Consider the following 12325-nt stretch of genomic DNA (forward strand, 5'->3'; position numbering starts at 1 on the left):
TTCGCACTCAGCCTCTGGTCCAGCCCAGCAGGCGTTCCGAGCCCTGTGACCTCAAGGGGTCAGCACTTCTGTCAGCCTGGTCACACCTTACCAGGTCTGACTCAGAGCTGTACTACAGCTGTGTATTTATCTGGCATCTCACAAGGGTGAGACAGTAGTGAGCAGTGTGTGTGTCACAGAAGAACGGCTGCTTATTTAAATGCGATTTCCCTATCTAGACATTTTTTTAAAGCTAAGGAGTGATCCTTGTCCATTCTTTATCACAAGGCTGTGGAACTCATGAGGGCTTATGAACCACTGCAGCACTAGCTACGAGCTGCCCTAGTGATAAGCCATTAACCCAGAAAGAGAAGTTCACCTCTAAGTGGTCCGTTTTAAGCACGCGTTTTTTTCTTCACATGGTCTGAAGACCTGGGTCTGTTTGTACTTATTGTCTGTATCAGCCTTGATCTTAGCACATGCTAGGTTATAAACTTGGATCATAATGCTGATGTATTTCTCATTTTGATTCAGTGAGTGATGTCCAGTCCCTGGGACGAGCTTCTGAAAGCCTGGCACCAAGTTACCGATTGATGTGTTGGTAATTTGGTTAAAGTCAGTTCAGCAGCTTGGGTTTTTACTTTAAAAATGTGTATTTTAAAAAATTACATTTTTCAGTCAGTCATAGCCAAGTAACAATCGCATTACCCCAGTCTTCTCTGAGGCTACAGATCTCGGTCTGTAACGTAATGGCAGTGACGATTTGTGACGCCTGATGTTTGCCAATGATTCCGAGTGTGAAAGCACAATGCTGTCACAGACTGGGGGTCTAGTGAGAATGAGCTTGTTTATCTACTTCCTGACTTTGAAACATTTTCAGTAAAAATGCCCCCCCTTGAACAGTTATAACTAACTTACAGTAAGTAGTTTAAAGCAGTTACTCTCAAATTCTGGTTTTACTGAGCTTATATTTTTTATTTAAAAAATTACAATCCATTAAAATATAAGAAAAATTAAGATTCTACCTTGAGAATTTGCAGTTGTTATCACCAGGGAAGCTAATGTTTGAAATGAAAGAATTAGAATATGCTAATGCAAAAGATACCTTGAAGAGTGTGTTATGCCCAAACTGGCAGAACAATTTCTGAAAATCTGAACAATGAGAAAGTATATGTTATTTGCTATTAATCTGAAATCGTGGCTAAAGATCTTGATTTGTTACAAGATTTTTTCTTATTGTCATATAAGAAATGAGGTTGAATCTCTACAAGAATATTCTGAGTATTGCTTTCAGCTGTTAATGTCAGCTCTCTAGTGGAAGTAAATTACTAAAGAGCCTATTGAATTACTGGAAGGTCTTCTGCATCACATTTACAAATCACTCTTTTGAAGAAAGACTCTTCTGTTGTGTCTTCAGACCTTATTCAATCCCAATAAGACTGTGGTGAAGATGTTTGTTGTCGTGTATGACCTACGAAGTATGCCAGCCAATCACCAGACATTCCTGCGGCAGAGGACGTTTTCTGTTCCTGTTAAACAAGAAATGAAGAGAAGTATTAACAAAGAGAATGTCCAGCACACGGCACAGTTACTACGCTACCTCATACACCTGAGGTAATGTTTCAGATGAATGGGAAAGTACCTTATTCAGGACCATTTAACATTGTTAGACTTTTTTAAGATTTATTTATTTATGTATTTTATCAAGATGGGTGCTCTGCCGGCATGCACACTGCACACCACAAGAGGGCGTCAGATCCCATTATAGACAGTTATGAGCTTCCTTGTGGGTTCTGGGAATTGAACCCAGGACCTCTGAAAGAGCAGCCAGTACTCTAATCCTCTCCAGCCCACTAGACTTTTTTTTTTTTAAGGGAACTTTTTTTTTTTTTGAGCTGGGGACCGAACCTAGGGCCTTGTGCTTGCTAGGCAAGCGCTCTACCACTGAGCTAAATCCCCAACCCCTAAAGGGAACTTTTAACTGACTATATTATATTAATACCATACACTCTGCTTAGCATGGGGTCTCTTGACAACATGCTAACATGGAAAATGTGTGGCATTCATTCTTACCATCCTTGCTACTTATTAGAATCAGGGGCTTGCACTTGTAACTGTTAAATACAAAAAGTCAGGATGAAGCCTGATATTTGAGGCAGTAACTTTTAAAACCAGTGTTGCTGATAGAAACTTAGTCTGAGTCATCAGCTTGGTTTGCCGTTACCAGCAGCCGTTTAGTAAAGTGACAAAGCTGGCTCTGTAGCCTCTTGTCTGCCATCCCAGAACCTGGGTGGTGGAGACAGGAAGCTCAGAAGTTCAAGGCCAGCCTCTGCTACCTGTCAGGTTTGAGGCCACCCTGGGTTACATAGACCCTGTCTACAAAAAATCACTGGAAAGTAAAAAGAAACAGGTAAAATTAATACATTTTACTTAACCTAGAAAATCTAAATGTCATAATTTGAATGTATAATCATTATAAAATCAGGATAACTTTACATTCTTTTTGTTTTAACATATCTTCTAAATCAACAATATATTTTACCGTTGGGACAATCAATTTGAAGTAGTCCCATTTAAGGTGACTGTTAGCCACATGTAGCTGGGTAGCCATATTGGATAGAGGAGTTCTTAAACTTGACTCACCACTCCTTGATTGTTCCCACATGCTTCTAGACATCTGGGAGGTGACAGTGCTGATGTGGAGGCTACATTTCAGAGATGCTGTATCCTCCAACTTAATGTTTAACCTGGAGCTCTAGCTCTGTAAAGGCTTTTGTTGTTGTTTGCTTGTTGTCCTTCTGGTCCATGTTGCCAACATCCTCATTTCCAGTTTAAGGCCTCTGTCCCTGTGTAACTCTCTGGAACACTGAGCAAATAAAAGACAGACGTCAATAGCTTTTCCTACAACTCTACGGAATGTTCTCAGCTTCATCAGTGGCTGGTTCTTTATTGTAAGGAATCCTGTGATTCTCAGCCATCCTTCAGTATGTAACTGCAGGTTAGGTAGGGAGTGAGTTAGCCACGCAAGTCCCACACCTGAAAAGGACTGCTTCTCTCAGAACACTGCATGATGGGCCTCTCTACCTGTTGTTCTGCATCCAAAAGGCAATGTTCTACTCACCATGGCACTACCTGACAAAAGAAGCTATGAGAATGAGAAAGTGTCCACCAAACACACACTTGGAAAACTTTCAAAATGAGAAATGTGGGCCAGCGAGATGGGTCCCTCATGATATAAGGAAAGAACTAATTCCCACAAGTTGTCCTCTGAACTCTATTTGTGTGTGGCATGTACCCATCCCCTCACACAGATGGTTTTTTAAGTGTTACAATCTTTAAATATATATAAATGTTCCCAGATATGGTTAAACCAGTTCTTGGAAAAGATGAGGCAGGAGGGCTGACTGCTATGAGTTCAAGGTCATCCTGGCTATAAAATGAGTTCTGTGGGCCTGAATTGCAGAGTGATACCTGGACATGAGAAACATGCATGCATGCATGCATACATACATACATACATACATACATACATACATACATACATACACACACATACATACACGCATGTGTAATCAAATAGCACACTCTAGGAATACTTCCCAATGATGGGCTGTGTTGCTCAGTGATAGTGATATTTCCTTAGTATGAGGAAGGTCCTGGGTTTGATTCTCAGTGCTATAAAATGAGAGAGGGAGAGGGAGAGGGAGAAAGAGAGGGACAGATAGAAGGAAGGAAAGATATAGTTTATTGGTAGAATTCTTTCCTACTATATATGAGGCTCTGTGTTCAGTCCCAAGTACTGTTAAATCAGTCAAACAACCAGTCACCATCCCGGCTCAGTAGGAAAAGACTCAGGTCTCTGATTCAGCTTCTGTTTCACACCATTCTCTTGATGGTCGATTGGTTGGTGTTATCTGTGTTGTGGTGTCCAGGATCAAACCTACAGCCTTGTGTATGCCACTGAGTTGCATTGTCAGCCTCTCAAAGCTTCAGAGCCTTAGCGTGTGTAACCATCATTCACCCAAAGTCAGCAAACTCTGTAGTTTTCATATAATGACTAAATGTGTAGAAGCCTATTTGGAAAAATGACATCGTCCCCAAAGCTTCCCAAGGTGAAAACCTCAGGGAGGAGGAGTGAGCCAGTCAGTGTCACACCAGGACTTCCCATTAGCTTTAGAGTAAAATTCATAAACAGATCGGCATTTCTGCTGTTCCAAGGAAACAGAGAAATTAGTACTTCATGGTGTCTGCTGCAGGAGGTTAGTGGAAGATAGAAACGATTCCGTGACTACTTTTATAGCCCCTTTTCATTTCACCAATAACTTTTGTCTTCTGGTAGTGTTTAGGTTTGATGGTTTTATTTAACCAACTGCTAACAATAGCAATGATTGGTCCAGAAGTTGAACCTTGCCAGGCATGGTGTACACATCTGTAATACTAACAGCACTAAAGAGGCTAAGGCAGGAGGATTACTAAAAGTTCAAGGTCAGCCTTCATTACATGGTAAGTTCCAGGGCCGCCTGAGTACAGTAGGAGTCCAGTCTCAAAACAAAAACTATGCACTGGTGTAAAGCACCCTCTGCCCAGATCTGAGGTCCAGAGTTCTCATTTCCAGAACACACGTAGAAGCTGAGCAGATGTGGCAGCTATCTAGAATCCTTGGAGCAAGCTGGATGGCTAGATATGCTGGCTAGTATTTATGTTGACTTGACATAGTTAGAGTCATTTGGGAAGAGGGAATTGAGAAAATGTTCCCACCAGATTGGCCTGTGGGCAAGCCTATGATCTATTTCCTGATAGATAATGGGTGTGGGAGGGCCTAGCTCACTGTAGGAGACGACACCCTTGAGTTGATGGTCCCAAGTACAATAAGTAAACAGGAGCAAGACAGGAAGTAGAATTCTGCCATGGCCTCTGCTTCAATTTCTGCCACTAGATTCTGGTCTTGAGTCCCCTACCCTGACTTCCTGGATGACAGACTACAAGTTGTAAGATAAAATAAATCCTTCTTCTCCCCAAGTCGTTTGTGGTCATGGTGTTTAGTCACAACAGTAGAAACGCTAACTAAGACACTAGACTAGCCAAGACAGTGAGCTCTGGGTTCAGTGACAGACCCTGCCTTAATATGAACGCCTCAGATGGAGAAGAAACCAAATGTCACCTCTGACCTTCACATGCGTGCACACACACAAATACACGTTAGGAGAAACTGGTATCTTTTCTTGTCTGTTTGTTTTATTTCAAGACAGTTTTATATTATAGTCCAGGCTGGCTTGTCATTGAATAAATCATTCATGATGGCCTCAAATGTGATAGTCTCTTTGTCGTGACCTATTGAGTGATGGGATTACATGAAGAGACAGTCCATCCAGAAAAACTTTTAATATTCTACGGTGACTCTTTTGAGTATGTGATTCATTTTAATTTACCCTATGTCATAGACAGCTAATTTGTATGAATTATGTCTTATCTGTGTGTCTAGAATATGCCTGACCTGCAAAGCCAAAGGCATAATTACATAATTAACTAGTGTCAGTGGAAATTTGATACTTAGCTAAGGAGAGTGCACGTACAGCAGGGCCAGAGAGGAAGAGTGATGTTACAGAGCAGGAGGGTAAGGGAGCGATGGATCAGTTTTCGACAGTTCAGACCCAGATACTGGGGGAAAGAGAGTTAGTCTAGTGGCAGAGCAAGAATGATTCTTCCTCTTTCATGAGTAGCTTTACTTGTTTTAAAGACTCATCCCCTATCATCACTAATCTTTCTGTGTGTTTACTTAGGTTCCAGAGCTCTAAATCTGGGAAGATCTACCTCCATAGAGATGTCCGGCTCCTGTTCTCTAGAAAGTCCATGGAGGTTGATAGCGGTGCTGCTTATGAACTCAAGTCTTACACCGAATCGCCAACAAACCCACAGTTTTCACCAAGATGCTGATAAGGGAGACGGCTTAAAAGTATTTGCTCAGTACCCAAGCTTGAACGTGAGCATTCACCGAGTGGAATACATCCAATGAGAGCCAGTGGAGTGGAGTGGCCCTCCTCTTGTCCTGGACCAGATTTTATTAAAGGACCCCTGAACTGAGACCCATGACTCCTAAGTGGACTGGAAGCACCCCTGTCTTCACCCTTTTCGTACTGTTGAAACCACTTCATTGGACAGTTGCAATAGCAAAATCCCCAGTTAGATTAGTGTTTACACATTTTATTTCTGTTATTTAATATTTAATGTTTTCCTTAATAGTCAAGTGATGTTTGTCTCTAGTGTTCTAATGTAGCACAATCTATGTAAAATCATACTATGTATTTTTGACATTAATGTTGAAATTGAAATATATGCATAAGTCTTTAATTTTGTGTGGTGTGTTTTAAGTGCTATTCATTTAAGCTACTGAAAATGAGAATGAAATGTTGGGCTTCTTTAAGATTAATGCACTATGCAAGCATGTATGCTTTTGATATCTCTCCAGGTTAGGTTTTAAAGAACTCACCAGGGCTGTTCCCAGGGGTCCGACAAAGCTGCTCCCATCCTCCTGGCAAACACTCAGCCTCCTGCCCATTCTCATCCTTCTAAGATCCCCCCCACCCCAAAAACATTCTATTTTCCCTGAATCACTACTGTAGAGGTTTTACTTTAAATTGCTATCCCATGCTACATAATTTTCTCACACTGTTAAAAAGAATATGTACTTTGAAAAGAATTTAATATTTATATTGTAAATATATGCAAAAAACTAAAACGTGTATTTGGCTTTTATTCTTAAATGAGACATTTGTGTGACTGTTGGATTAACCACCAGACAGTTTCCATTCTACCTCTATAGCTGCCAAGGACAGAAGCACTTGGCAATTGGAAAGGCCACCAAGAAAGGGAGCTTGGCTGGATATAACAGAAGCCTCCTCCTGAAATGCTCAGTAGAACACAACAGTCTTGGTATTTGTGCTGGGGCAATGGGTAGCACAACAGACAACAAGATATGAATATTTAGAATGCAGACCAGGAGTAGGGCATATTCTTTTAATCCCAACACTTGAGGTGCAGAGGTTGGAGGATTGCTACAAGTGTGAGGCCAGCCTAGTCTACATAGTGAGCTCCAGGACAGCTAGAACTACATAGACTGCCTCAAAAAAAAATTTTTTTCACATTCTTAACTATTCAGCACCGAGTTTCAAATAATTCTCAAGTCTCCTACTATATATCCCTTTAATTTAAAAAAATGCATTCTTTCTGTGATGAACTGTAGATTAGTCTTAGAATGCTTGCCTAATATGTGCAAAGTCCTGGGTTCAACCCACAGTACAACATAAGCCAGGCATGGTGGTACATTGTCATCCCAACATATAGGAGGCAGAGGCAGGAGGATCAGAAGTTCAAGGTTATTCCTGATTCTAGTGAGCTGTAAATGTACCTCTCAAAACCAGGAGGGGTGGGCTGGAGAGATGGCTCAGTGGTTAAGAGCACTGACTGCTCTTCCAGAGGTCCTGAGTTCAATTCCCAGCAACCACATGGTGGCTCACAACCATCTGTAAAGAGATCTGATGCCCTCTTCTGGTGTGTCTGAAGACAGCTACAGTGTACTTATATATAATAAATGAATAAATCTTTAAAAAAAAAAAACAGGAGGGGTGGGGTAGAGGGAAAAAGAAATGTTCTGATCTTCTGATCTTTTAAAAGTTTGCATATGGGGGTTGGGGATTTAGCTCAGTGGTAGAGCGCTTGCCTAGCAAGCGCAAGGCCCTGGGTTCGGTCCCCAGCTCCGAAAAAAAGAAAAGAAAAAAAAAGTTTGCATATGATTATAAAACTTAAAAATTTTTTGTGCACATTAGCACCAGAGCCACCAGAGGGAGCTTTGTAAGAATCTCTGTCAAGAGTGTTTTTCATGGTTTCTAGTCTTAATTCTTTAAGCATTCAGTTCTTGTACTAGCTATATTAAATGCCCAGTGGCATTAAGCACTATACAATTAGTAGCTCGTGTGTTGGGGAGCATGGACGTAGAACACCCACATTATCACAGAAAGTGCTGGGGAACAGCCCCATTCTGGACTAATGGCGGCTCAGGGTACACAGATGGAAGTGATCTCTGAGAGAGTATAAGATGAAAGGAAAGACGGGGACTCAAGGGAAGACATAATCAAGTCGTCAGGCTTGGGGCAAGGCGCTTTACCTATGAAGCCATCCCCTTAACCCCACACTCCTCTTGTTACGCAGTGGGTAAAGCCAGGTGCAGTTGTATAGGTCTGTAATCCCAACATCTGGGACACTGAGGCAGGTGAATTATAAAAGGCCAAAATAGAGTATTCAATGACTGTGTCTCAAGACAAAATACAGGGACAGGTAAAAATCCAGGCATAGTGCTCATGTCATCCAGCAGTTCAAAGCCTGAAACAGGAGGACCATGAGAGTTCAAATCCAGCTAGAGTTCTATGGCAAGTTAGAGGCCAGCCTGGTTTACACCGACCCTTGTCAAAAATCGAGTAAGACAATGTAAGAGGCAGATAGATACATCCTAAGGGTGGAGCTCAGGAATTTCACGAGTTCAAGAGCAACCTAAGCCACGGAGTGAAACCACTCATCTCAAAAATTAAACTTGTAAAAAGAGGCAAATAGAGACTCAACAACATAGGAGATTAAGAAGGGACAGGGCAGAACCGGGTGGTTCATACCTGTGATGGGGCAATGGCGTGTACACGGACCAGAAAGAATGGAAATGTAGAGAAAATCCAATGCTGGGGACCAGAATGGCCCAAATTCCTCAACACCGGAGGAGGAGCGGTCTCTCAAAATTTTAATAATGTTTAGCTGTGTCGACACATGCAAATTCCTTACGTTGTATTTCATGTTTTCTATAGCTTGTAGGTAGCTGCAGTCCAGATGGAGAGAAACCCCAGCAGCAAAATCAGAACCACATTTCCTTTAACTAATTGCCATTTCTCGGTTTTCTCTTTGTTTCTTTGTAAAGGGGCAAACGGCTGACTTGAGATTTTGGTTACACCAGGAGTCAGCCATAGAAGGGAGGGTCATTTAACTTGAGGCCAGACTTGAGCTTTACACCAGCTGTGAGGCCAGCTTATGGAGCTGCATGGTTAAGTCCCTCCCTGGCTTTAAACAGTAAAGGGAGGAGGAGGAATGACCAATAACTATCTAGAGATCAGAGGAAGGCATTTTGAGGGATGGAATACTGCAGCTCAGTGTGCAGTTTTAAAGATTAAAGTACATGGGGAATGGTGGTGTGAAGTACTGTTCTAACAGACCCTGGGAACTGACGTTTGTCTAAAGTTGCTTTGTTCAATTCCAGCTTCCTACAGAATGTAACACCCAGGGAATGAAAATGGCCTGCCTCCAAACCCTGGCCCTTCTAGCTCCCAGTTCTGGGATCTTGGGCACAGGGTGAAATCTACATGTCCATATTTCCTGGCTTCTGTTTCATCTTATGTTGGAACACTGCTATGGGCAACACAAAGACAGAGAATTTTTCTTTGTTTAGAGGTGGGACTCGTGTAACCCTAGCTAGCTCAAACTTGCTGTGTGGCTCAGGATGGCCTTGAATTCTCGATCCTCCTGTTCTGCTTCCTACGTGTTGAGATTACAGATGTGTACCACCACACCTAACACTTTCTTTTCTTCTAATGTGGGTGAGAGTTGCACTGGGACCAGAGCCAGGCTTTATGGCTCCTGATGACAGTGTTACTTGGGGAAGGATGGCTTATTAGATAGTTCCACAAAACAGGACATTGCCCCTAAGGAATTTTCCATTTGGTTAGCCTGTCTCCCAAAAATTCAGATTTGCCCTGACATGAATATCTATCTTAGGAGTAGATATACATTTATTTTCTGTCTTTGTCTCCCTTTCTCTGTCTGCCTGTTTCTCTCTCTCTCTCTCTCTCTCTCTCTCTCTCTCTCTCTCTCTCTCTCTCTCTCTCTGTGTGTGTGTGTGTGTGTGCACTAAAACTTACAGAGAATTTTTATTCTTTTTTTTAAAGATTTATTCATTTATTATATGTAAGTACACTGTAGCTGTCTTCAGATACACCAGAAGAGGGAATCGGATCTCTTTACAGATGGTTGTGAGCCACCATGTGGTTGCTGGGAATTGAACTCATGACCTCTGGAAGAGCAGTCGGGTGCTCTTAACCACTGAGCCATCTCTCCAGCCCCGAGAATTTTTATTCTTAATACATTTATTTGTACAGCAGACAATAGAATTACAAAAAGATGTGCAGGCATTACAATATCATTAGGATTCAATGTTGCTTAGAAGCCAACTTTTGGAACAGTAGATTATCAATGTATCATTTTTATATAAATGCTTTTTTCATTTTAGAAACAGATTGTCTTTAAGGTCACACATACATTTCTCCTGTGTCCCTTGTTACATTTTAACCTCAAATTTACTCACATATATATATATATATATATATATATATATATATATATATATATATACTAGTTAGATGTGTCCACTAACCTGACTAGTACAGTATCCTTCTCTATATAGGTCTACTCAAATGAAAAGCACTGAGAAGCTAAAGCAGGAGGTTTGCTGTGACTGAGGCTAGAGTGAGACCCTGTCTGGAACAAAACAAGCCAGGTATGGTGGCACATGCAGATTTTGTGAGTTCTAGAGGAGTTAGAAAAAAAAGACTCTGATCCACCCCATCCCTACCCCCCAACACACACACACCCACACTCCACCCCCGTGCCAAAAGCAGAGTTGGAGAGAGGCACGGAGGTTAACTGTCGGAACAGAATGATAACAAATGTGCCGTTGGTTTTGTTGTTGTTGAGTTCGGTTTTGGAGACTCACCTTCCTGTAGCTTAGGCTGGGCTTGAACTGAAGTTCTTCTCTCCATTTGCGAAGTTCTGGGATTACAGGTTGCAAAGTCCTGGTGCTACACTTGATTTGGGAACAAACGGCGCCATTCTCAAGGGATATTTTTGTCCAAGAGTTAGCTAGCCTCTTAAGCCCTTTTATCTTTAATCGTTACTTGGCTGACTAACACTTTCCTTCCTTCTCCAAGAAGAACTCTTAATCCTTTTGTTTTTCCCACTGAAGTATCAGTCAAGTCTTCCTGTCTGAGATTCTACACTGGCTGAAGTTTTGTGTTGGTTTGGCCTTTGTAGTTGGTTTTTTGTTGTCTTGTTTTTGACACAGGGCCTCACACAGCCCAGGATAGCCTCAAAGTCAAGCTAAGGATAACTTTGAACTTCTTGATCCTTCTGTCTCTACCTCCCCACTCCTAGGACTAGGACTACAAGCATACACTACTATGTGCTTATGGGTTTTATGTGGTGCTAGGAGTCAAACACAGGGACATCCATTCCAGGCAACCAATCCATCTACTGTTGAGCCAACTCTCAAGCGCCTCCCCTGTGTGTGTCTGTGTGTGTGTGTGTGTGTGTGTGTGTGTGTGTGTGTGTGCATGTGTGTGTCTGTGTGTGTGAGTGTGTGAGTGTGTGTGTATGTGTCTGTGAGTGTGTGTGTGCGAGTGCATGTGTGTGTCTGTGTGTGACTGTGTGAGTGTGTGTGTATGTGTCTGTGAGTGTGTGTGTGCGAGTGCATGTGTGTGTCTGTGTGTGTGAGTGTGTGAGTGTGTGTGCGTGTGTCTGTGTGTGAGTGTGTCTATGTGTGTGAGTATGTGTGTGTGCGCACGTATGCATGTGTGTGAGTGTGTGTGAGTGTGTCTGTGTGTGTGTGAGTGTGTGTGCATGCGTGTGTGTGTGTCTGTGTGTGTGAGTGTGTGTGTCTGTATGTGTGAGTGTGTGAGTGTGTGTGCGTGTGCATGTGTCTGTGAGTGTGTGTGTGCGAGTGCATGTGTGTGTCTGTGTGTGTGAGTGTGTCTATGTGTGTGAGTATGTGTGTGTGCACATATGCGTGTGTGTCTGTGTGTGTGAGTGTGTGTGAGTGTGTCTGTGTGTGTGTGTGCATGTGTGTGTGTCTGTGTGTGTGAGTGTGTGAGTGTGTGTGTCTGTGTATGTGTGAGTGTGTGTGAGTGTGTCTGTGTGTGTGAGTGTATGTGTGTGTCTGTATGTGTGAGTGTGTCTGTGTAAGTGCGTGTGCGCATGTGTGTCTGTGTCTGTGAGTGTGAGTGTGTCTGTATAAGTGCGTGTGGGTGAGTGTGTGTGTGCGTGTGCGTGTGTCTGTATGTGTGAGTGTGTCTGTGTAAGTACGTGTGCATGTGTGTGTCTGTGTGTGTGAGTATGTCTGTGTGTGTGTGTGTCTGTGCATGTGTGAGTGTGTCTCTGTGTGTGTCTGTATGTGTGAGTGTGTCTGTGTAAGTGTGTGTGCGTGTGTGTGTCTGTGTGTGTGAGTATGTCTGTGTGTGCGTATGTGTGTGTGTGTCTGTGCATG

General features: G+C 42.4%; 1 protein-coding gene across 15 annotated transcripts in view; it reads left to right on the forward strand.

Annotated features, from left to right (window-relative positions):
• Nucleotides 1–6715, forward strand: part of Atosa (atos homolog A) — a 78008-nt gene extending 71293 nt beyond the window's left edge. For all 15 annotated transcript variants that reach the window (XR_015626475.1, XR_015626478.1, XR_015626476.1 and 12 more), the window contains 2 exon segments: nt 1397–1593; nt 5760–6715. Coding sequence is in view for 8 of the 15 variants with exons in the window: in NM_001436468.1 (NP_001423397.1) it covers nt 1397–1593; nt 5760–5913 (351 nt within the window). In the remaining 7 variants the exon portion in view is untranslated.
• Nucleotides 6716–12325: the final 5610 nt, after the last annotated feature.

The sequence above is a fragment of the Rattus norvegicus genome, chromosome 8 (assembly GCF_021556685.1).
Source record: "Rattus norvegicus strain SHRSP/BbbUtx chromosome 8, alternate assembly SHRSP_T2T, whole genome shotgun sequence".
In the NCBI taxonomy this organism is placed as follows: domain Eukaryota; kingdom Metazoa; phylum Chordata; class Mammalia; order Rodentia; family Muridae; genus Rattus; species Rattus norvegicus.